Source organism: Nuphar pumila, chromosome 2 (assembly GCF_984573655.1).
Source record: "Nuphar pumila chromosome 2, dmNupPumi1.hap1.1, whole genome shotgun sequence".
Classification (NCBI taxonomy): Eukaryota; Viridiplantae; Streptophyta; class Magnoliopsida; order Nymphaeales; family Nymphaeaceae; genus Nuphar; species Nuphar pumila.
Window position 1 is genome coordinate 90609601 of NC_143250.1, and position 26905 is coordinate 90636505.

The 26905-nt window shown below is 40.3% G+C and overlaps 2 protein-coding genes across 4 annotated transcripts; both read right to left on the bottom strand.

Annotated features, from left to right (window-relative positions):
• Positions 1-6538: 6538 nt before the first annotated feature.
• Positions 6539-7828, bottom strand: LOC149846058 (uncharacterized). Its single transcript, XM_089997834.1, has 2 exons — positions 7572-7828; positions 6539-6741 (listed from the first exon to the last, which is right to left on the bottom strand). Exons 1-2 carry the CDS (start codon positions 7791-7793, stop codon positions 6655-6657), a joined length of 309 nt encoding a protein of 102 aa, XP_089853960.1. The 5' UTR covers positions 7794-7828; the 3' UTR covers positions 6539-6654.
• A 13140-nt stretch (positions 7829-20968) lies between these two features.
• On the bottom strand, positions 20969-26313 carry LOC149846059 (uncharacterized). 3 transcript variants are annotated; one of them, XM_089996134.1, is made up of 5 exons: positions 26214-26312; positions 23810-24055; positions 23271-23448; positions 23007-23168; positions 20969-22902 (listed from the first exon to the last, which is right to left on the bottom strand). In XM_089996134.1, the coding sequence occupies exon 5, from the start codon at positions 22858-22860 to the stop codon at positions 21811-21813; it is 1050 nt and encodes a 349-aa protein (XP_089852260.1). In that variant the 5' UTR covers positions 22861-22902; positions 23007-23168; positions 23271-23448; positions 23810-24055; positions 26214-26312; the 3' UTR covers positions 20969-21810. The 3 variants fall into 3 exon arrangements, with proteins under 3 accessions (XP_089852260.1, XP_089852261.1, XP_089852259.1); XM_089996135.1 differs by having other exon boundaries at positions 20969-22898; positions 26214-26310; XM_089996133.1 differs by having other exon boundaries at positions 23271-24055; positions 26214-26313.
• Positions 26314-26905: the final 592 nt, after the last annotated feature.

Here is a 26905-nt window from a genome sequence, read left to right on the forward strand (position 1 = left end):
TCTATCATTTCTCGCCAGTCAATTGGTTTGATAGTTAGGCTCATCCTCCTCTTATCGAGAGTGACAAACAGTCCAACATCTAAGCAGAAGAAATTCAGCGATAAGAAATGCATTAATGCAGGGAAGCCATGTTGTTTGGCTAAAATTTTATAGTCTTAAAACAAGCTCTTTGATCAAATGACCCCCTCTCTCTTTGCCTTAGTTTTTGGAAAATAGATTTTGGAGGAAAATCTATTTTTATAAAATATGTTAAAAGGTATGTTGGTTGTGTTTTTGAAAAGTGAAAATATTGTTCAAAATAGATTTACTTTCAAAATTTATAAATCTCACACAAATGATATTCACTTTATAAATCTCACTTTTGGAGTTTGTGTCAACTCACTTTTTATGAGGCTTTCTTTTAAGGTTTTGTGCCATAAAAGTTTTATGTTTAGGTGCTTTTGGGGTGATGTTCAAATGAGATTCACTTTATCAACCTTATGTGATTTGGAATCATATGAGATGCAACCACACATACCCTAAATCTCATGCCGAACATTTTTTAAGAAACACATTGGGTTTAAAATGTGTAGAGTTGACTTAGAGAGCAAGGCCCTCAAGGGGCTTGTCAATTGAACTTTGGGCTTTGGATTCAGATTCAACTTTGCTCAATTTGGTATTGGTCTTTGGTTTGACTTTGATCGATATTTTTATCACTTAATTTTGAATTATTTTGTATCTCATAAAACCTCTTAAAAATCTTTTATTTTTCTCAAACCGTTTGGTGGTTGACAAGGGCAATTAAAGGTTAATTGTAACCCATCTAAGGAGTGACACATAGCCTTAACGGCTAGTCTCAATGTCTTTTTCATGTTGAGATGTCAAGTGGCCGCATGCAGCATGTTGTGGGTGGTTGTTTAGGCCTTAAATGGGTGCATGCTACTCATTTGAGCTTAAAATGGGTGGCATCCATTTAGCTTTTATGGGTCAATGCAACTGGTCTTATAGACCGTTTATATAAATCCTAGTTGCCTCAAGTGTAATGCCCCAAGATTTTTAACCACTTGTAAAACACATGAAAATTAAAACTTTTTTTTATTGAATAATCATCAGCGAAAATATTTTTAACTTTAGTTCAAAACCTCATGCAGGTTACGTTCCACACAAAAATAATTATACTAAATTTAAATGCAGATAACATGACTCATTTAAAATATTTCAATTCCAAACGAACAAAGTATTACAAAATGAACACAATAGTAACATGTATCTGAATTCAGTGTTCGAGAAAGGAAAATGATAACATAATTTATTCAATCAGATGTCCATAATATACTTCAATCATGGTATACGTACGTGATATATATCAATCAGGAGAACATAATGCATTCATTTGCAAAGTAACTAAGTAGACGTGATGTGTCATTCACCTAATAAGTCAACATATTCATTTGTAGGCGTGATATGTCATTCACCCAATATATCAATATATTTATTTCAATCATACTGTGATTTATAGTTGATCTGAGTCAAGCATTTAATCATGCTACAATAATTGAAGTACAACTAAATCTATAGATTCACAATTGATTATTTCAACCAGCTTATTTGATTGTCACAATTCATCATAGCCATTATATTTAACATGTTTATTCTCTTAGGGATTTACTACAAATTAAAACAAGTTCCCTTCCGGATTACCTAGTCTTGTAAGCATACATCCTCACAAACTCATTTTACCTGGACTACCTATTGTTGGGTTTGTACATCCTCACAGAATCACCATAGCCAGACTGACCTGGTTTTGGCCATATACATCCTCACAGGGATTATCTTAACTGGCTATCTGGTCTTGAGATATGTATAACCTCACATGATCTTCCTCTTTGGAACAGTTCACCAATGGGTTACCCGATCTTAGGAAATTCATATTTTCATGCATGCCTAAAGATAGTTGACCACTCATAGGGTCGATGGCCACCATTTCGGGCACAAGCATGCATCAAAATAATTAACAAATCAACAAGGTTATCGGGTATCACACATGTTAATTCAGTTGATCATACACAAGGTCATGAGCTATATGTTCAGGCTCAAACAATCAACTGATCAAATATCAACAAAACTATTGCATAATTCATTTTTGTATTTCAATGATAATAACATTCATCATTTCATGCAGGTATCACATATCATATATCACATCATGTGGCATTTTAATATAGAATTATATCATTACATGCATCAACACAATATCATAGCCACATGTATACTGCATAAAAATTCATACATTCAGAAATTGAACCTCAAAGCATGCGATCATGAAATTTCATGCATGTTTGTTCTATGGTACAAAACATCTAAACATCGAGCATACAAAATTCTTACATAATTTAAGTCATGCATATAAGATTCGAGTTATATATATATATATATATATATATATATATATATATATATATATATATATATATATATATATATATATATATATATATATATATAACTCGTACATGTATCATCAAAAGCTCGTAACCATACAAAATCATATTTAGACAATATTTACTACATTAACATGCATGCATTAGAATCACACAAAACACCAAGGTTGGTATAAGTTTACCCTACATCAAAATGTGCAAAGCTTGCAGAACTCTGATGAGAACAATAGTTGCTAGTGGTGGTGTCCCGCACAACCACCACAATTGGTGGTGTTGGTTCAACAAGGAGGCTGGAGCCCAGGCAGTAAAGGGGAAATAAACTCAAGGGCTCGGATGGCCTAAGCACCACTCGGTTGGGGTCCAGCCACTCAACTGCACCAAGGTACAGTCAGGTATAGTGGTGGCTGTGATGGTGGAGCAAGGCAAGGTAGAGGTGGTGGTGGAAGTGGTGGCTGCCACCACTTTCCTTTTGTAAGAGAGAGGAGAGAAAGTGTTACAATGATTGAAAGAGGATTATAAATGGGGGTATTTATAAGGAAAAGTGAGAGAAAGAAATTAGGGATTTAGGGGATAGTGATGTGGGTAGGTAAGGATTTTAGGGGATGTGAGAGGATTTGGTAAGGGAAAGAAAAGAGGGAGGAAAAGGAGGGAGTTGATGAGTGATGGGATCCAAATGGATCTCAACTCATCACTTGGTTCTTGGATCCAAAATCAAATTTGAATTTGGTTTGAGTTGGATCTGCTAACAATGGATCCAAAAGACCTCAAATTCGACCCAAATAGCATTGTACTCATGTGAAAACCCTATTTTTTCTAAAAAAATAATATATTATTATTATTTAATCATTTTCCCTCAAAATTCTCATACAAATCTTATTTTCTCAAAAATAATAATTTATTATTATTTAATCAATTTCTTCTAAAATTTCTAATTTAATTTTCTAAATAATTGCAAGAGATGGTGAATTGCTAAATATTCGTAATTTATAGAGTAGATTGATTCTAAACCGATAAATCCCAAAAAAATTGTGAACTTTACATCGAGTCCTTTCATCATCGAGCTTAGTCCTTACCCACTCTCTTTTCTTCGTGCTTTTCATTTCTCTTTATCTATCATTTTTTCTTGAAGTTGTTCAAGTTTGTCATGTCGTGAAGGCAAGTCTTCTTACTACTAGGAGTGCCTGGTATTGCACGTGAAGTGTTGGCTTAATTGTATCCCAGAAGCGAGATTGTGTCCAACTCTACTGCACTCGGGTTCACCTTTGGTGGGGTGACTACTGCTTTTAAGAAAGTGTCATTGTTGTGCGACTCCAAGCTTTTGGTCCCACCTATTGCCGAGAAATTCCAACAAGCTGATCATGATTGACAAATCAAGTAGGGTTGAGATGGGTTTTTATCATTGAAAGCTTAAAACATAATCGCATGAAAACAAAGAATTATTTGAAATGAATGAAAATTGAAATAATTGATACACAGCTGATTGTAAGTTTGTAACCCTTTTTTTCTTTTAGTTTAGTTGGGACTGATCCATACGGGATGCGTACTCGATTAATCTAGTTCAGACCTACCCATCACACCGACTTGTGGAAAATTTTCAATGGCTGCATTTGGTTTTACTGATCAGAATCCAATTTAATGAGAATTCTTGCTTTGCACAAAAACTGATTGCTCGTGTAAATAGGAGTCATCTGACTGCTTAGCTCCTTACACATTCTATCTTTGGAGACTGATAAACTGATTCTTAAGTGAATATCAGCAATAGACTTCGAGACCTTAAAGCCATATTGGGGTCCAAATGCAGTAGCAGTTAATTAATAGAACCGGATCCATCTTATTTTGATGCTGAAGCACAGACTTCGGACAACAAATTTACTTGTTAGATTATTGAAGCAGGATACATTGGTGAAATTGTTCTGTAGGGTACACTGGTGCAGTGCAAGGCTAAAACAGATAAAACTGACAGTTTTATTCATTAATGGAGGTTGGATGGGGCTAGCTTTGCAAGAAAAGCAAGATGACTTATCACCAGGAAAAAAATCAGTTGATTTTTTAACGAAAAAAAGACTCATGAATGCAAATCCTATGATTGGAAAGAAATCATCAGCAAGAAAGTGCTATAAGTTTGCAAATATGCCCTTGAGAGTCATCAGCAAGAAAGTATTTTTTATATGAAAGACTTTCTCAAGTGCAAAATAAAAGCACCCAGATCTTTCTCCGTTTGGAGATGGGTTTCAGAGGAATTTGGACCTGTGGAAAAAGACTCGATAAAAAAAAGAGGAAAAACAAATCCCTTTTACAATGTTGAAAGATCAAGGCAGGGGTAAATGCATTAGATAGAAACTGGCTATGCCTTTAAACATGCGGGGTTAGGTTTGTCTTGTATGTGAACTCGACCAGGTTGATAACAGTTTGGGTAAGAAATTGTTAAGAACAAAACCATTCAAACCCATAAATGTTTGGCAAACGGGCTGGGGCCTGGGCCCGTTGCCAATCGGGTAGGCTTCAAACCATCTTAAGAGGATTGAACTTGGAACCGGGGAAAACCACCTCGCACACCAAGTTCATTTGTGTAAAAGACTTCAGGTCCCCCCTTCCCCACCAGTTTCTGCCACACGGCAAAGGGCACACAACAGTGGTTTGTGAACTCATGGCTAGGGATGCACAACGTACCGAGCAGACTCGGGTTTGACTCGGGCTCGAGCTGTAAATGAGCGAGCTTGTATGTTGGTTGGAGGTTCGGACCAGCAAACGAGCTGAGCTTAATCAGCCCACTGAGCTCGATAAAGCTCGATCGGATTGTAAACAAGTATTCCAGTTTTCAGACCCGCAGCACCCTTCCAGCTCTTTAACCCTTATCGAATTCGACCTAGTTTTTTTTTTTTTGCCATTTCTGCCTTCGCAAGTGTCACAACCCCTCGTCCATTCGATGGTCGATGCCCCCTCACCTAAATTTCCTCTCCTCCGATGATGTCCTCCGTGACCTGCCTCCGATCGGCATCCTCCTCACCTAAGTTGCCTCTCCACCAACGAGGTTTGTGCCCCTCATCCATTACTTGCCTCTGGCATTGGTGCAGCCGTTTTGGCCGAAAAAGGGTCACTGGACCGCTTCTCTATGCCACCGATCTCCATTGTTCATCGCCCACCAACAAACCTTGTTGTGGGCCTATGGCCCTCTGATGCGACCTGCAGTTTGGCACTTGATATGTGACAGCATCACAGGCCATGCATTCAGTTGTATCAGTCAGCGCAGCCACGCAGGGCGCAGCTGCATGGCTGAAGGCTTCAGTTGCCAGCGTCCGTAGTGAATAAGCAGGGCATGGGCTAGCACACATAACAGTGGACAGCCAGTGAGCACAACGCCACTTCAGCGCACGAGTCAGCAGGGAATAACAGTTTGGCCAGCAGCGCATAACAGCTGCACCACCTCAGCCGTCTAGATGCAGTAAATGGGAGCCTTGCACATGGACCACTTGCAAGTGGCATTGGGCGGGTTAGCCTGAAACCAACTTGTTTCTAACCAACTGAGTGGTTTTGCTTTGAGCCGGTTTTCGGTTTTGTAATGGCCTATAAATAGGTGCCTCATGCTCTTATTTTGAAAACTTTTGAATATTGAAATAGAATTGACTTCAGTCTTTTCGAAGAGAGTTTCTCTCTTGGTGCCTTAAAGCATTCGGATCTCCTTTTAAGGGATATTGGACACTACAACAAAGCAGTAGATTAGCGACGACCACATTCCGTCGCTAATCCGTCGCTAACCATGTTAGCGACGGATTAGCGACAACGCGGCGACAGTATGTTTACGTCGCGAATATTTCGACGCTAACTGGCGACGGAATAATTCCGTCGCCAAGTCCGTCGCTAATTGCGACGGAATAACGAGCGCTATATTCCGTCGCCAATCCGCCGGTACTAAACGGCGACCACGGCGTGGCGACGGATTTAATTTCGTCGCTAAGCCGTCGCTAGATTAATATGAATAGCGACGGAATCATCCGTCGCTAATCCGTCGCAAAAACGAAAAAAAATAAAAAAAAATTTATTTAAAAATTAATTACCGAGAACTGTACAATTTATATTTCCTGTAAATAAAAAACAAACCACACAAAAAAATTCATATAACAAGTATCTATAATAATTAATCGTTCCACCTTAAAACTAAGAAGTTTAATTATTTACAATTCAACAATTACAATTAGGAAAAATAAAAAAAATAGAACTTCTTCAACACAGTCCTCTAATCATCGCCAAGATTTTGTGCGTCTTCTTGTTCATTGTCTTTATCTGTCCCTTCAGCTCCACTACCCTGATTATCGCTAGCAGCCTACACAAGAAAAGAACAGTCAGTATTGATAAACAAAATATAATGAAATAAATTACACACTATATGTGATTCTATCATATGCTCATGTGTGATCTAAGGCAATAAAAAAACTCTATATGTGATTCTATCATGCTCATATGTGTGCTAAGGCAGTCAAAAAATTGAATATGTGATTATAGCATGTTCATATGTGTTCTAAGGCATATAAAAAAACTCTATATGTGATTCTACCATGCTCAGATGTGCTTTAAGGCAGGCAAAAAACTATATATGTGATTCGATCATGCTCGTATGTGTGCTAAGGCAGTAAAAAAATTGAATATGTGAATATAGCATGCTCATATGTGCTCTAAGGCAGGCAAAGCCAAAAATTTTATATGTGATTCTATCATAAATGATATATAACATGTTCATATGTGTTCTAAGGCAGTTAAAAAACTCTATATGTTATTATAGCATGTTCATATGTGTGCTAAGGCAGTCAAAAAACAGAATATGTGATTATAATATGCTCATATGTGTTCTTAGGCAGTAAAAAAACTGAATATGTGATTATAGCATGCTTATGTGTTCTAATGCAATCAAAAAAACTTTATATGTGATTCTATCATGCTCATATGTGCTCTAAGACAGACAAAAAGTTAAATATATATATATATATATATGTGATTCTATCATGCTCATATGTGTGCTAAGGCAGTAAAAAAATTGAATATGTGATTATAGCATGTTCATATGTGTTCTAAGGCATCTAGAAAAACTCTATATGTGATTCTACCATGCTCAGATGTGCCTTAAGACAGTCAAAAAAACTATATATGTGATTATACCTGAGAGGGACCTGGAATCGAAGATCCCCTATCCTGAACAGCGGCCTTGATCTCATTTCGGAGAAAGGGGGCGACGGTGTATTGGAAGTAGTTATTCAGTGATTCATTAATGATCTCGCGTACATCATCACCGGAAAGAATAGTCGGCTGCTTGGAGCTTATGTCGGCGCAAGAAGTTGGTGAGCCGTAACTGGAAGAACCAATAACTGGTGAAGTGTTCATATTACTCCCAAACCCGAACACGCGACCTTTTTTGGGTTCACCTGCTGCAGTCACCCATGCTGTAGGATCAAATGATGGATGCTGAGTAGCGTCTTCGCCATATCGCTCTACCATTTGTTGCTCATATGCCTCCTACAAAATAATGTTTAAAGTATTCATTAATAATTAATGATAACATTATGATGACTTGCATATATATTGCAATGATTATTAATAGAATTAATACATACCGTTGTCGTTCTCGCCTTCTCTGATACGAAGACTCCCGTGGTCTTCCGTTTATGTGTTTCTACAAACACATCCTTATATGGTACACTGTCTCCTTTTTCTGCTTCCTGCGAAGTTAAATGACAAAAGATTTAGTACACAAATTTGCAACAATACTTATAAAATTAATATTATATATTGATGAGTTACCATTTTCTTTAGGTGGCTCCCAAATGTCTTAGATCCACCTGTGTGTAGATGGGCTTCGGGCATCTTTGATCGATTTTGTGAAGCCTTCGCAGAGCGATTTTTAAATGCATCTCCCGCCCACATATCGCACATTTCATCCCAGTAATCTCTCCTGATAGTAATAGGACCATGGCCCTTTCACAGTAATGGATCATCTACTACGCCAGATGCTTTTTTTGCTGCAGTCTTCATAGTGTGCAGCATGTCTGCAAATCGATTGGCAGCCACCTTCTGCCACACCTTCCTTGCATCATTTTCTTTCACCGTAGTTGCAAAGCGATTCGAAGCCTACAAATATTTTCAGAAAGTTAGTAGACATTGCTTAAATAAATTAAATATGAAACACATTAACTATGAGGAACAACTGTATACCATGAATGAGGACCACAATCTGTCTAATACCTCCTTTGGGTACTCTTTCCATTGAGCAACTGGTCCTGGTAGATGTTGAAGAAGTGAATTCCTAATCTCCCGTACTACTTCTTGTGGCTCAAACCTCGTGCTGCACATGAATTGTTACACAGTAAATATCAATATAAAATATTTAAAAGATATGCAATAATTGAAAACAAAATACTTACGGTCGATTATCGATATACACTATTCAAATGAGTCTTCTTGTGCCAGCCTGAGAAGACCCTGTTTCCTGTGTTGGTTGTTGACTTGTGCGATCAACTGGTGTAGGTGGGTCGTGTACAGGCGCAACATCATCTGTAAAAAAATACACACCAAGTTCTCAGAATGTGCATTTGAACTAATCAAGCATCTAATTAGTTATATGATATACCTATCACAGGAGCCCGTGAAGATGAAGGTTGAGCCTGACTACTACTGGATGAGCGACCACTATAACCTCCACGAACCATATTCTAACAAATAACATATGTCATACAATACATTCAAATAATTCACATCAAGTATTACAATGCATTCAAGTCATTCACATCAAGCATTGCAATGCATTCAAATAATTCAAATCATTGACATCAAGTATTGTACTAATTCAAATCATTCGTTAATTGCATAAATTATAATACATTCAGATAATTGAAATCATTCACATCAAGTATTACAATGCATTCGAATCATTCGTATCAAGTATTACAATACATTGAAATAAAATTTTTAATCATTCACACCAAGTATTGCAATACAACTCACATCAAGTATTACAATGCATTTAAATAGAGGTTTGTAGTATAAGATTTTGCTCACTAGCTTGAGAATTCTTTCTCGTCACTAGTTTGACTTTCTTCTTCTTCTTCTTCTTCTTCTTCTTCTTCATTGTTTGCCCATCCACTTGGTACATCATTTGGATCACATTCCTCTATGAATGTTTCATCAGCCAATGGAGATATGACATGCATATCATGCGCAACATCGTGACCATAAGCGAAGTCACAGACATCATCTGATTGATAGTAATCACTGTCTTCAGCTAACTCATCTTCTTGTAACTGATCATACTCGGGGTATAGTTTGGATTTCACCTTGCAAACTGCCCACCATTCATTTCTATCTGACTTTTTTATACTCGGATATGAAGTATAATAAACTTGTTGAGCTTGCGAGGCTAAAAACATATATCTTTCAAATGGGTACATCCATCGATATTGCACAGGGCCACCAACCCTTAGTTCATATGGCAAATGTATGATCAAATGTTCCATAATATCGAAAAATGCTGGCGTAAATATCTTTTCTAACAGACAAACAGTGGTGATGACAGAGTCCTCGAGATTCTTTACATCTGATACAATGACCTCCGATGCGCACAATGTTCTGAAAAATCCGCTCAACTCAGACAATACCCCCCATATAGGTTTGTCTAACATATCATGGAATGCTAGGGGTATCAATCGTTGCATAAAGATATGACAATCATGGCTCTTCAACCCATATAACTGTCCATCGTCAATCTTCACAGCCCGAGCAATGTTAGAGACATATCCATCTGGAAATCTCAGTTGTCTCAACCATTGACATACATGTTTTATTTGATCAGGTCCGAGCACGTACTTCGCCTTTGGTTTCAGTACTTTGCCATTATACTCTTTGAGTTCCAATTTTGGTCTTTTACATATTAATTTTAAATCCATACGGGCCTTCGGATTATCCTTCGTTTTTCCTTTAATATTCATTATTGTATTGAACACATTATCAAACACATTTTTCTCTACATGCATCACATCCAAATTATGTCGTATCAATAGGGTCGGCCAATACGGTAGTTCCCAAAAAATAGATTTTTTCGTCCAATTGTGTTTCTTCCCAAATCCACGGAAGGGTGTAGGACTGCGGGCATCTGTTAATACATCTGGAAAGTATCGCAATCTTCTTAAAATCTCTATGCCAGACAATCTTGAGGATGGACCTTCCATTTCAGTTGTGCCTGCTGTAAATGCATTCTTTTGACGTCGGAACGAATGATCGCTGGGTAGAAATCGACGATGGCAATCAAACCAGCAAGGCTTCCTTCCATGCCTCAATCTAAAAGCTTTGGAATCCTCCATGCAGTACGGACAAGCCAACCTCCCATGTGTGCTCCAACCAGATAACATACCATATGCAGGGAAGTCACTGATTGTCCATAGAACAGCGGCCTTCATGTTGAAATTTTGTTTTTTGTGGGCATCATACGTGGTAACACCGTCATCCCACAGTACTTTTAATTCATCAATCAATGGCCTTAGATATACATCAAGATTTTGGCCAGGTGAGGTCGGACCAGGGATCAACAGAGACAAGAAAAGATTTGGACGTTTCATACACAAGCTTGGTGGAAGGTTGTATGGAGTTACAAATACTGGCCAGCACGAGTATGGAGTTGATCTACCCCCAAATGGATTAAATCCATCTGTACATAGACCGAGTCTAACATTTCGCACTTCCATTGCGAAGTTCTGATGAGTACGATCAAAGTGCTTCCAAGCTTCAGCGTCAACAGGATGCGTGATCTTGTTTTCATCGTGTCGAACTTTATTTGCATGACATCTCATGTGTTTAGCTGTCTTTGAAGACATATACAATCGCTGCAATCTAGGAGTGATAGGAAAGTAGCGGAGCGACTTGTATGAAACTTCCTTTGATCTCGTGCTACCATTGCCTCTTGTCTTTGGCTTGAACCGAGGATGCCCACATGACGGGCATGATATGTCGTTTTCCTGCTCCTTGAAATACAACATGCAGTGATTTGGACAAGCATCAATCTTTTTGTAACCCATACCTAGAGCGTTGACCATAACTTTCGCACGATAGAAATTTTGTGGCAATTTCTCATCTTTAGGCAACATACTCTTCACAATCATGCACAAACGGTCAAAACATGATTGACTCAAATTATACTCGGACTTCAAATTCATTAGTTGAAGAACTGCAGACAAGATAGTGTGACTCTCACAACCGTTCCAAAGTGGCTCATCAGCATCTCTAAGTAAATCATAAAATCTACTAGCTGCATCGTTTGGTGATTCTTCATCTACGACAGTTCTTACATCACTAGAACTCATAGCAGAACCCAGTTCTGTTCCTGCAGCATCAAATATCAAATTCGTATATGGATTATCGTGCACCACATTCACCCGTGCATCAAAATCGTTTCTAAATTCTTCTTCATGAAACGTCCAGTTCTGATAATCACTCACAAAACCCTTCCTGTATAGGTGATGTCTAACGCCATGAGGTTCTACAAATCGATTATTCTTACAAATCTTGCAGGGACACCTAATCCGACCTGTGGGATCTACCGTACTGACACTTGCCGTTGCAAATTCAATAAAACTGTCGACACCATCCATATATTCATGCGATAACTCATTGTCCACTATCCTACAGTACATCCATTCACGGTTTGCAGTCATTCTGTCGTATGATGTTACGAATAGTATCCTAACCAGTTAAAAGAGAACCATCAGAATACTATGATGAAGAAAATATCAAATTTATCATGCAATATATGATGTCATACAATCACAAGAATTATGATGCATGCATTGATAACTTAATATTTTCATGTGCAAACTATTCATGACACGATACATTCATTTGAAGCATGCTTTCAGTATACAATTTCACATGGAAGACATAATCAAATTGAAAGTAACTACATGTAAGCATGGATACAATCACATCAAACATTGCAATACATCGAAATAATTCATATCAAACAAATATCAAACATGTACCTGCAGCAAACACACTTCAATATCCCACCAACTACTACCATGCATAGCATGGACTCCGTACTCCAAAAATAAGAACACTTCCATATTCATACATTAAAATCATGCTCAGCATGATCTCCGAACTCCAACAAAGTAGTCCTAGATATCAACAACTAAGTGAGTGTGTGAACAATAAAGTGTTATATTCAATAAATTAAATAACATGTGATGCGCTTGCATCACTTACTCACCACGGGTATTTACCCGATTTGCATTGTTTTTGTCACTTACTTACCACGGGTGGTGGGGCACAAGCGAGTTCTGTTGAGAAATCTGCAAAAAAAAATGATGTTTTAAAATGAAGTCACCATGAAATTATTCGACCATATTAAATCATAAAACCTTAAAATACAAGAAAATAAATTATAAATAAACCAAAACATCATAAACTATAAGAAAAATAAATCATAAAATTAAATAAAAAAGCCACAATTTAAACCTTAATCAAACAAGGAAAAAACCTGCCCAAATCAAATACAAAAAAATCCTTAATCAAATTAACTAAAAAGTATTAATTAAAAAAATGTGATTTAAATCCCTAATTATAGAAAATAAAAATAAAAACTCTAAATAAATAAAAAAAACCTAATCAAATTAACTATAAAAGCCTTAATTAAAAAAATTTGATTTAAAGTCCTAACCAAATTAACTAAAAATCCTTAATTAAAAAAATTATGATTCAAATCCCTAATCATAGAAAATAAAAATAAAAGCTCTAATCAAATCCAAGAAAACCCTAATCAAATTAACTATAAAATGCCCTAATTTTTAAATTTTGATTCAAAGCCCTAATAAAATAAAATCAAATAAAAAACCCTAATTAAATTAACTACAAATAGCCTTAATTTAAGAAATTTGATTCAATTGCTTAATAAATGAAAATCAAAATAAAAAATCCTAATCAATGAAAATCAAAGAAAACTAAACAATAAAAATAAAATAAAAACCCTAATTTCTGAAAAAAGAAAAAAGAGAGCAAGAAACCAGGGGGTCGACCCCCGGCCGGACACGGCAGGGGGTCGACCCCCGACCGGACACGGCAGGGGGTCGACCCCCGACCGGACACGGCAGGGGGTCGACCCCCGACCGGACACGGCAGGGGGTCGACCCCCGACCGGACATCAAAAGGGGTTGACCCCCTGCCGGACAAGGCAGGGGGTTGACCCCTGGCCGGACACGGCAGGGGGTCGACCCCGGCCAGACAAGGCAGGGGGGTGACCCCCTGCCGGACATCAAAAGGGGTTGACCCCCTGCCGGACACGGCGGGGGGTCGACCCCCGGCCGGACATGGCGGGGGGTCGACCCCCCCCCCCCCCCGGCCGGACACGGCAGGGGGTCGACCCCCTACCAGGGTTGACCCCCGGCCGGACACGGCAGGGGGTCGACCCCCGGCCGGACACGGCAGAGGGTCGACCGCCTGGCAGAGTCGACCCCCTGCCGGAAAACGCAGGGGGTCGACCTCCAATCCATTTATGGTGAAATACGTACCTGCGGTTGCTCCGGGCAGCGACGGCGGCAGCGGAAGGTTGACGGAGATCGACTTCCGGCGAACGGTGGGGGTCGGCAGAGAGGTCGACGGGATGTATAGGGCGGCCGAAGGAAGAAAGCGGCAGGAGGGAGAGGGCGGCGGGCGGGAGCAGCGAAAGGAGAAAGGAAAAAGAGGGCTGGGATTAGGGGTAATGCGACATTTAGCGACGGATTAATTCCGTCGCTAAGCCATCGTAATTCAAAAAACAAAAAAGGCGACAGAAAATATTTCGTCGCCTAGGCCGTCGCTATGTTGCGACGGAATTTTAGCCGTCGCAATTCCGTCGCTAACTGTCGTATTTATTGCGACAAAATATTCTCTCGCACAATCCGTCGCTAAGTAGCGACAAATTTTGTGAGGGAATATAATCTGTCGCTAGTTTCGTAAAATTCTACAAATATAGCGATGGATTCATTTCTCTCGTTAATCTGTCGCTAAGTAGCGACGATATAACTCCGTCGCTAAATTCCGTCGCTAATCAACTATTTTTTTGTAGTGGGAGGATTATGCACATGCATCTTCCTTTTGGACAATATCGACTAGTTTAAAGCTATTCGAATTGGATTGGAGTGAGATCAAGTGCTTCGTGCCTAGATCAAGCTCATCGCACATCCAGCAACTTGCGAATCTTCTCAATTACAACGTTGAAGTGAAGATGTCAAGAGTGTAGTGCTGACCTTGCACTAAAGGTGAGTACTTGACCTTTTCACAGTTAAATCTTTGTTTCATCTAGCGCATGCTCTAATTCAATCCATTTGCATGTCCCGCACCTCTTTGGACGAGTGTCGATGGCTTAACACTTCATCGGGCGCCACTGCAGATGCAGTCATGCCTTTTCAGTATCAGCACCAAGCGAAGGGAGGTTTCTCGGTTAGAGAAGTCCTTCATGCTTAGTGCAGTGAAGATTTGAGGTCTTCCACAACAAACCACGTGGAGATTGTCCATAGGCTCAGGATCGAGTAGCAGACAAGCCTTGTTGCACGCTGCTTGTGCACAAGCTTCTAAGTGTTGCGCCTTCTACTGCATCTGCACAACACCTCTGCAATGCAACTCTAGTGCATCGCAGCTTCACCGAGAGCGCAGACCTCCGCACGATGTCATCTACCGCAGCCACGCACCAAATCCAGACAAACACTACATCCTGCAACAATCCTTTGCGCACACCTCACTGCGCACTTCAGTGTGCCATCTCCTGCGCATCTTGCATTGCATCTGAAGCTGAGTAGGCGACAACCGCATAGCGTAGCACATTCTAGAGAGTGCATCCTAGCAGATCGCCGCACAAGCCTAGTGCCAGGATAGCTGCAACAACTCTGCATTCCACTGTCGTGTGCAGTCTATGAACCTTCCTCAGCTACAATGTATTGTAATACTTTGTAAGTTGCCGAGTGTGGCAGGGTTGACAGGTCGACTGAGTGTAGTCGAGACAGGTCGTGGGCCTTCTTTTGAGTTTATTGTATGTGAAGCTCATTTGTTTTGATTTGAAGCTTGTAAGCTAGCCTAAGGCTAGACAAAACCCTTATTAGACCTTGTAATAGTATAGTGCATCTAGTGGATCTAACTCACAAGCACACACTACACAAGTGGCACCTCAAACTAAAGCTAAAAGAAGAGAAGAGCTAAGGCAAATAACTCTAGAAGATCTACCTTTCGCGCAAAAGAGATTTAAAGGTCTAATTCGAGGTCTTTTGCCTTCGATTATGGATCATAAAACTAAGGTCTCACTAAGTGGTATCAAAGCTAATGAAGGCCATAGAACCGAGGAAGGTTCTAGCTCACATTATGGGGGTGAGGAACTTACTTGTTCCTTCTATGTTAAAACTCAATCCGATTTCATGAGGAAGCTTACTCAAAGAGATGATGAAGTTAATGCACGGATGAAAAAGCTTGAAATGCTTATGCTCTAACTCACTCAAAACATGAATGCTATGGTGGGAAGGACAAATGATAGAGCTACACCAATTCAAGTCCATGAAAACCAGGGTAGAGAAAAAGAACGGATAAATGCGGTTCCTAATTGGAATATTATTCAAAAGCCAAAAATCAAAGTAGAGCTCTCTATATTCAAAGAAGAGAATCCATGAGAGTGGCTTTTCAAAGCTATTCACTACTTCACTTGCCACCAAACTCCTTATGATCGCAAAGTGGATGAGGCCATCTCAAGGTTAGAGGAGACTGCTTTAAGGTGGCACTCATGGTACGAAATAATGTATGGGAAACCATATTGAAATACCTTCCAACAAGCCTTAATAGAGAGATTTGGCCCTACTATGATGGTGAATCATAGTGTTATTCTTAAGCAACTCAAGCAAAGAGGAACACTAGATGACTGCCAAAGTGCGTATGAAGAAGTTTTCTCTATGCTTCCTCCTATGGATCAAGAAATACTATTTAGCTCATATGTGGGGAGTTTAAAAAATGAATTATGCATTGAAAATAGCAAAGATGTTTAAAGAAAAATTAAAGTTAAGTAATTCATTACTCAAGTGGAAGGGAAAGGAGGTTCCCAAACATATCAAGCCATCTCTAAGGGAGGAGAAGAAAGGAAGCTTTCAAAATCCTAAAACCGAGTTTGTGACTCAATCACAACTCAAAGAGAAAAGAAAGAAAAGTGAGTATTTTCGTTGTGGTGAACCATATAATCCAAGCCACAAATGCAAAGGTCTCAAAATTCTCAAAATCCATGAGGAAGAGGAGGATGAATACGATAATGAGGAGACACTTGAAGAGAATGATGAAGTCAGAGAAGAATACCATGCTCTATCCAGAATTTTGGGTCCCAATTCCATGAAGCTTGAAGGCAAGCTTAATGGGCATAAAGTTCAAGTTCTAGTGGATACGAGGGCAACACATAGCTTTATACAAGATGAAATGGCAATGAGAACAAGTTGTCATATCAAGGAACATCCAGTGTTCCAAGTCCTCATTGGCGATGGAGGTAGCTTACAATGCCTCCAAGTTTGCCAAGATGCTCCACTAATGCTTCAAAACTCTAAGTTCATGATGGACTTATATCTTCTTCCTATCAAAGAGATCGATGTCGTTTTGGGAATGACATGGCTCAAGAAATTTGGTAGAGTGACATGGGACTTTGACAACATGGAGTTGGCATATAGAAAGAGAGATGAATGAGTAACTCTCAAAATAAACGGTTCCAAACATCTAAAAGACAAAAAAGTTCTTAAAATGTTAAAAGCATCTAAGAGTGCTATTTTATGCTTGATACAAAAGGTAGAGGAGAAAGAAAATCAATCCAACATCCAACCGGATATGGTTATGCTTTCGAAAGAATTCTATATGTTTTTTCAAGAGCCAGAGGAATTACCCCCTAAAAGAACACAAGACCACCACATTGTGTTAAGCAACAACTCCAAGCCAATAATGTACGTCTGTATTGATATACGGTCACTAAAAAAGAAGCCGTGAAAGAAATGGTAAGAAAAATATTAGAAAGTGGAATAATTAGGCCAAGTGCTAGCCCTTTTTCATCTCCAGTATTGCTAGTAAAAAGAAAGATAACATATGAAGGTTTTGCATTGATTATCGAGCACTCAACAATATCACGGTTAAAGATAAACACCCTATACCGGTTATTGAAGAGCTACTTGATGAGTCACATGAGGCAAGATACTTCTCCAAGTTGGATTTAAGGCTGGGGTATCATCAAATAAGAATGGCCGAAAATGATATCTTCAAAACTGCTTTTCGAACACATGATTGGCAATATGAATTTCTTGTGATGCCTTTTGGTCTTATAAATGCCCCGAAAACATTTCAAAGAACCATGAATGACATCTTTAGACTATTTTCGAGAAAGTATATCTTGGTCTTCTTTGATGACATATTTATCTATAGTAGAAGTTAGGAAGAACACTTACTACACGTAAGGAAAGCATTGGGGATCCTTAAAGAGAACACATTGTTTGCAAAAAGATCCAAGTGTGAATTCGGCTTACAACAAGTCATGTATCTTGGACACATTGTCTCAAATAAGGGAGTCATGCTGGATCCCGAGAAACTACAAGCCATGCAAAATTAGCCCATGCCAAAAACTACTAAAATGTTGAGAGGGTTTCTTGCTTTAACCGAGTATTATAGACGCTTCATCAAAAACTATGGATCAATTGCCGCCCCCCTTGTTAAAAAAGAATGCCTTTGAATGGAATAAGAAAGCCAAAGAAGCATTCAATTTACTCAAGGAGGCCATGGTTAGTGCTCTGGTATTGTCACTACCTGGTTTTTCAAAAGAGTTTGTGATTGAAACCGATGCGAGTGACTATGGAATCAGAGTTGTTCTTCTACAAAATGAGCACCCAATAGCCTTTATGAGCAAGGCTATACCAAAAAGAGTAAATACTATGAGTGTTTACGATCATGAGATGTTGGCTATTGTATTAGCCATTGAAAAATAAAGACCCTATATACTTGGAAGAAAGTTTAAAGTAAGGACAAATCATCATAGTCTCAAGTTTTCTCTAGAATAGAGAGTCATCACAGTGAGTCAACAAAGATGGATTGTCAAGCTACAAAGTTGTAACTTTAAAATTGAATACAAAAAATGAACATGTAACATAGTGGCAGATGCATTATCTCGAACGGGGGAAGAGACGCATGATGAAGACAAATACCCCCTTGAGGACAAAGGGTAGGCAGAGCATGGTGGGCTGATGTGACCCGCAGTTTAGCACTCAGTATGTGATAGCATCACAGGCCAGACATTCGGTTATATCAGCCAGCGCAACCATGCAGGGCGTAGCCGCATGGCTTAAAGGCTTTAGTTGCCTGCGTGGGTAGTGAATAAGCAGGGCATGGGCTAGCGCACATGACAGTGGACATCCAGTCAGCATAGCGCCACTTCAGTGCATGAGTCAACAGGGAATAACAGTTTGGCTAGCAACGCATAATAGATGCGCCACCTCAACCGTCTAGATGCAGTGAATGAGAGCCTTGTGCATGGACCACTTGCAAGTGGCATTGGGCGGAGCTTGAAACCAACTTGTCTCTAACCAACTGAGTGGTTTTGCTTTGAGCCGGTTTTCGGTTTTGTAATGGCCTATAAATAGGCGCCTCATGCTCTTATTTTGAAAACTTTTGAATATTGAAATAGAATTGCTTTTCGAAGAGAGTTTCTCTCTTGGTGCCTTAGGACATTCAGATCTCCTTTTAAGGGATATTGGAGGATTATGCACATGCATCTTCCTTTGGGCCAATATCGGCTAGTTTAAAGCTATCTGAATAGGATTAGAGTGAGATCAAATGCTTCGTGCCTAGTACAAGCTCATCGCACATCCAGCAACTTGCGAATCTTCTCAATTACAACGTTGAAGTGAAGATGTGTGCAGTGCTGACCTTGCACTAAAGGTGAGTACTTGACCTTTTCACAGTTAAATCTTTGTTATCTCTGTTTCATCTAGCGCGCGCTCTAATTCAATCTATTTGCATGTGCTGCACCTATTCGAACGAGTGTCGATGGCTTAGCACTTCACCGAGCACCACTGCAGATGCAGTCATGCCTTTTCAGTATCAGCACCAAGTGAAGGGAGGTTTCTCGATTAGAGAAGTCCTTCACGCTTAGTGCAGTGAAGACATGAGGTCTTCCACAGCAAACCGCGTGGAGATTGTCCATAGGCTCAGGATCGAGTAGCGGACAAGCCTTGTTTCACGTTGCTTGTGTGCAAGCTTCTAAGTGTCATGCCTTCTGCTGCATTTGCACAACACCTCTGTTGCGCAACTCCCGTGTGCCGCAGCTTCACCGAGTGCGCAGACCTCCACACGATGTCGTCTACCACAGCCACGCACCAAATCCAGACAAATACTACATCCTGCAGTGATCCTTTGCGCACACCTAACTATGTGCCATCTCCCACACTCCAGTGTGCCATCTCCTGCACATAAGCTGAGTAGTCGACAGTTGCATAGTGCAGCACATTCCAGTGCACGCATCCCAGCAAATCACCACACAGGCCTAGCACGAGGATAGTCGCAGCAACTCTACATTCCACTGCCATGTGCAATCTGTGAACCTCCCCCTGCTACGTTGTATTGTAATACTTTGTAAGGTACCGAGTGTGGCAAGGTTGATAGGTCAACTGAGTGTAGCCAAGGCAGGCCATGAGCCTTATTTTGAGCTTAATACGTGAAGCTCTTGTATGCTAGCCCAAGACTAGACGAAAACCCTATTAGACCCAGTGGATCTAACTCACAAACACACACTACACAAGTGGCGCCTCAAAGTAAAGCTAAAAAGAAGAGAAAAGCTAACCTACAAATAGCTCTAGAAGATCTACCTTCCACGCAAAAGAGATTTAAAGACCCAATTCAAGGTCTTTTGCCTTAGGTACTCCCACTCTCTCCCCCTCTTCCCTTTTTCTTTGTAGTCTCAAAAACCTTGGATAATAATTAAGGATGCTTCTCCATTTCCCTTCATTTTTTTTTTCAATAATTTTAGCATTTTTCCCTACTTTGTTCTCGGGTTGTCAATGTTATGGGAGTGGTGAATTTGGTTAAAAAACAAAATTACAGTTTTTAGAATCTATGATTTTGCAATTCTCATCGTAATTCCTTTGTTATTCTACAGAATTTTTTACATGAACATTGGTTTTCCAACACCATCATCTTCCTGTCGTCTTAACTCGAGACCATAATCCCATTCTAGGTTATTTTTCAGCCCTCTCTGGTTGTGCTTGGGCTCGGCATGAGCCGAGCACGTACAATTACATAGTTGGGCGAACCAAGCTTGCACATGCCAAGCTCATCTTGAGCCCGACTCGTGTGCATCCCTACGGCATTCACGAGTTACACCTACCAGATGAGTGGAGCCCTCGTGGGCTGGAGGTAGAATAGTAATCCAGACAACTGAGATCCGAACAAGCTGAGTGAGGTTAATTACTCCATTGAGACGCATCTCAATCCCAGTTCCCAGGCTCAGTGACTCAACCTGAGTACATTCAGTGGCCCAGGCAAAAAGATGATAAAACCCTCAAATCAGTGTCATCCAATAGCCACGGATTTATCTCAAACAAGGCAAATAAGGAAAGTGATTCCGAAGTTTTACTACCGGAATGCTACATCTAAAGAAAGACTTACATATACCAGACGGAAACACATAACAACTGCAACAACCAGCGGCGTTCCTCCTCAGTCACAAGGGCAAATCATGTAACCAGACAGAAAAAAACCCGAGTCAGCAGCAAGATTATTAGTTGGACTTACAGCATCCCATATCACAATTACTGGCAAAAAGGGCAAAAGATGGTCAGATGAAAAAGGACGAGAACCTATGGAGCAGTAGCGATCCCAGCAGAGCACGTAGAAAGCAATCCCCCACATGAGCAGAGTAGTTAGAACAAGAAACACGAAACTCAACAAGCCTTCGGGAAGGGATAGGGCCAACAAACACAAACTGACCCATATGTAAAACCAATCATGTCCAAGTGGCCCATCTCATCATCATTTCCATACGTTTCTCTTTTGCTTTCTCAACATCCCACTGAGAACAGATACTACTTGAATCATTGAAGTGGACATCAAAAGGATCACATCCCTCCCCGGGTGCCTCTCTCTCTCTCTCTCTCTCTCTCTCTCTCTCTCTCTCTGGTGAGCCCCATCAAAACGCACGCTTGCTTGCCTAACTTTCTACCACTACCAGAGCCGAGAAAGGCCACTCAAGATGACGTCAAAGCATGAACCTAATGAAAGCTAGAAACAGAACCATCTGACGATTATTACTACGACTACTGAGATACGATAATACACTTCTCCTCCACCCCTCGTTTTCTTTACCAAGGGTTGCCCTCCAAGGCTCTCACACTCAGCCTAAGCGACCGCAGGTATTGAATTGCTTCCTGGAAGAAAGCTCAGAAGGATGCCCACCGTCTTCTTTATCTTCTCCCTCATTGTCTTTGCCGCAAATTGATTCTCTTCCTTGGAACCGGCTAGTACTTTTGTTAGGCATTGATTTTAGAGAAAACCTTGAGCAGCAAAACGACTCGGAATCTCCTATATGAGGTGAATAAATGGAGTTGTAAGACCTGTATGAACTTTCCGTATCTGATATCAGTTCCTCATTTGCCTGCTCTTCCTCGACATCATTCATCTTCCTTCTCTTAAACTGAGCAGTTGAACTAGCGACTTCATCATCCCTTTCTTTCCTCACGTGCCCAGTAACATTGCTGGGTGAATGCCCTGTACTCGCTACTTCATCGTCTTCATCTTCTGAACATAGAAGAGCTTCGAGATCTTCTGTATTCTCATGCATCTCACTGACCTCATTAACGGCCAATATCTTGTTTTCTTCCCAACTGGGCTGTTCTGAGGCATAAGTAACAAGGCCGGGCACTTTCTGGCAGAGTCCAGGACCTGTGGGCAAAGGTCCACCGCATGATTTTTGGTTGACAACATATTCAAGGGGAGCACACGGAGATGGAGAGTTGAACGAACTGATAAACATGCTTATCTGGCTTCCTGATTGATCAAACACAATGAATTTCTTTTCTGAACTTGGAGGTGCCAATAATGGTGCTCCTAAATCAAGCTTCTTGAGTTGTAAACGACAGTCATAATAAGAAGCGGCTTGGGCCCTCTCCCACCAAGATGCATTTGAAAACTGAACGGATGGGTTCTCGCAATAGTTTCGCCATGGTTGAAACTGCTCATTTAGAAGCTGACATGCATCAGCTGCAAATCCACCAACTGCACCTAGTGCCGGCTTGAAATTAGAGTAACAACCGCCATCACCAACAGGGTGGGCACCAGCTTCAATCCACCTAAGGCCACGGTCAGATGGTAAGCCTCCATAACTCCTCATAGGAAGCTGCCATGGATAATGGCCATATCCTCCAGAACAGTAGTCCTTTCCCATGAGATGTAACGGGCTGGAGGGGAGGCAAATGGGTGACGCTGCCTGGGTTCAAACAGACGAAGCAAACAATGGATGAGAAAACATTGGAGGAACCTAACACAGACGCTTATGAAACAAGGATGAAGAAAAGAAGCTTAACGTCATACAGTTAGAAGGAATTGGATGATCAGATTAAAACTGTAAGACTCCACTGTGATAGAGCTTGCTAGAAATGTATGGATTTGTTTTGCTTGTGCAGGAAAATAGAGAATTCTGGACTGCTAACTTGTCTACGTCACAGGTTTCAGCAATTGGCGGAAATACTCGGCCTGAAAAATGAGGAGAAATGGAAAAGTCAATACTGTAATTAAAAGGAGTGTTCACAAACAAATTCAAATAAAATCATAGTGCAAAAGCACATGAGAATTTACCTGGCAGTCCTGAAGAGGTTGAAAGCAAGCTATTACTTTAACAATGATAGTGGCACTCCCCTGAATCCCGCTTTCGTGTTTCAATGCTCGAAATCTAGTTTGACTAGCTGCTTGGCACACCATAACTTCTTCACGCTCAAAATTTACAAAATATCTACCGGTCAAGCTAATTAATCACCTAAACAAAACAGATATATAGTTAAATGGCACAACCGGGCAAGAAGAAAATGCAACCACCAACAATTCTCGAACGCAGCATAAAGAGAGAAGAGGCTGTTTCTCAACAATGGCATTAGCTGCAATCTTTTTGGAAAAGAAAGAGAAGTTCAAACCAATGATTAGTTGTGACAGGAATTCCTATGTCTGGGGCAAGAAACAATGTCTGAATCAGCAGCGGATATCAGCTATGACTCCAACAAGCATAAAAAGAGGACAGATTGAGCCTCGTGGTAACTGTTCTCTCAGCTTACTCGGAAGAAAAAACAAGGAGATAAAGCAAGGAGTTCCGTATCCATCAGCCAAGAAAACAGAAATCTCACCAGACAGTAAATCTTATAGTATTACTCTGCAATATAGGTTCAAGGATATAACTTTCCTAGACACACCCAGAGATAAGCCAAACCACCGCATACTGTTCTACTTCATGAATTAACACATATTGCGCCTTTACAACGGCTATCAACTTGAAGGCCACAGGGTTCTATTTCTTGATTGCTGAGGGGCCAGCGTCAATGTGAAATACGTAGCCAGAATGCATCACTGGTATGCTGATAAATGTGTATTTCCTGCAACATGAAAAAGAGACTCAGAAGCTGGAAAGTCAGAAAACTGAATCCGCAAGAAGACATAGAGTCATCAAGTAAATCAGTAGAAAGGAAGTAGTCCCAAGTGTTTCATCTTTCAAGCAAGTCAAGAAGCACATCTGTCAGAAGGCACTGAAAAAGAATACATATAGATGAACCTAATTATCTTAACGCATTAGGTGCAGCAACGTAAAACGAGGGAAGTGTAGGTACTTACAAATGCAATAATCTTAGACCGACTAGCTTCACAAATACAACCAAAGATGTGAGGAACAATGAGAAAAAGGACCTAACGAGTGAATAGTATACGGAAGATACCAGAGAGAGAAAGGGAGAGAGAGAGTTATAAAATATCTATTTAAGATTAGATTTTGCAAAAAGCTAGAAAATGTGGCAGAGTGCATAAAATTTACAAACATTAAAAACCACCCAATCCATATAATAGAAATACAGGAAGCCTTGAATATGTGTCAAAAGTTGAACAACACTACCCTCCAGAACACGCAAATATCATGAAACTCAAAAGCTTCACCATGACATAGGCCAACAGGAAGAAAAACATCTCAGATTGGTCATTCCCAGGGAAAACAAACGCATCAAACGGGCGATTGTCAGCAGAATAAGAAACCTAACAAACCGAGTTAGTCATTTCAAATTGGAAAACAAAGCAACCAGCTTCAGTGAAGAAAAGGAAATAAACATAAAAACCAGCGATCAGGCATTGCTCTGATTTATGCATAGTAAAAAATAAGCAAGAACCTTGTGTGCAATGAAAATCTTTCAAATTCAACGATCCCCAAAGATTTAATAGAAGAAAGAGACCCTGAGATATTTCTAATTCTAAAACACAGAAGGGATGTCATGTGCAGCAATATGAAACACCTTCTGCTTCTCCTGAAAGATTCTAGGAATTTAAAAATGTGACAACGAGCGCCAAAGCAAAATCAGGAGTTCATAGATAAATCAACTAACAGAGTAGAGAAGTACTATGCGTTCACAGAGACAGAGAGAGAGAGAGAGAGAGTCCTTTGAACTTCCCCCTGAAGGAGGGGACAAAATCTGGGGGGCAAACTATGCGTCGAAGCGAAATGAACACAAAAAACTGAACCCACCCGTTAATCGAGAAAAAGAAAAAATGAGGACAAGTAGACAAACGGAGACGCAGAGTGAAGGAAAACCATCCATGCAACAAGCAGAGCCTTAAGGATCAAGCGTTGTACAAAGCAGATAAGAGAAATGTTGAACAAGAATGTCCTCTCGAAGAGAAGAAGAAGAAGGCACAGATAAAGAGGAAGAAGGTTGGGCAAGATAAGCTAAGAGTCAAGGGTTAGAGCATTATGCACCGCGTCTAAGTCATTTGACCCAGCGAAACAACGCAAGAAATGCCGACATGACAGTCATTTACAGGGAGTAATTTTCACATGTGAGGAAGATTTCAGAAGCAAAATTTTGACCAAAAATAAAAAATAAAAAAAGACAAAAATGCGTTCTTTGGAGGGAGAAGAGAACGCTTAAGATCTAAGAATTTTTCAACAGATCAGGACGCAAACATATGACAATATTCAGCAGGCAATCCTTTTGAACTGAAGGCGAAAAAAAATATAGAAAGCAGCGATAAAAGAAAAGAAAAAAAGAGGGGAAAAAGGAGCTCAAAAGGAAAAGCAGGGGAATCAGCAAAGGATTACGCTTTCAACGCAAGCTCGAGTCCTTGCACAACACTGCAAAAAAAATCGTCCAAGACCTCTGCTTTAAAAAGTTGGTCATTAGCCATGGCACAAAAAAGAAAGAAACAAACACACAAAAGCATTTGTGTAGAAAAGAAAACTGAAAAAGTCGGAGGAGAAGATCCCATTTCAGCGTACAAGAGACATAGGTCGAGTGATCCATGGAGGGGAGTCCACAGATCCATTTACGAGGTTAAAAAAAAGAAAGAAAGAAATCGTGAACAAAGAAGCAACCAAAGTAGAAGAGGAGAAACACTATAAGTATTTTGCTGATGATTTCGGGGAAAAAGGAAAAGCGCCAACCAAGATTAAACGATCTCTAACTAGGATCATATATAATCGATTGGCATATTCCCAACATTCAGAGATTAGAAAAGCCCGTCTCCTACGTGAAGCAGCAGGCTTCATCTCCTTACCAACTCAAGAGAGCGAGAGCGGGTCATCAGGTCAGGGCTACGCAGAGAGGGAGCTTCCAACAGTCGCACACAAGGAGAGACGGCAGACCAGGACAACGCATCGCAGAGGCATCCGAAGCGAGGAGAAAAGCCAGCGCAAGTCTCAAATGACGCTCCTACCCCCGGCGTTGGGGTTGTCACCTACTTTTAGGAAACTAGTCGGTGGGATGGGAAGTGGCGTTTCAGGAAGTAACACCTGCCAACTCCAGAATTTGGCATTATCAATTTCATGCTTTAATGTAAATACAATTCTCATCTCTAACTCCCGTCCCAGCTACCAGTATCCAAACAGCCACCACCAGGTGATAGTTTGACAACTTTTTTTGTCAAATTCATTAACTCCTGTCCCAGTTCCTAGATTCCCAACAGCCCCTTACAAACGCGGCCAATCCCTCTTGTTGACTCATGTTGACCCTCCCTCCCTCCCTTGACGGTTGTCCTAACCACGGCTAATCAATGCTCTGTGATGATGAGGCAACTGGCAGCATGATCCGATGATATTCCGAAAATACCCTTATGAGCATGCGTGAGATAAATTTATAGCTTATTTCTTTTTCTTTTTGCCGAGCTCATTTTCTTTTCTGGTGGTCTTTTAACCAGGCACGCGTGGTTTTGGGGGAAGCAAAGGTTCCCACTCACGCCCTATCGTAATC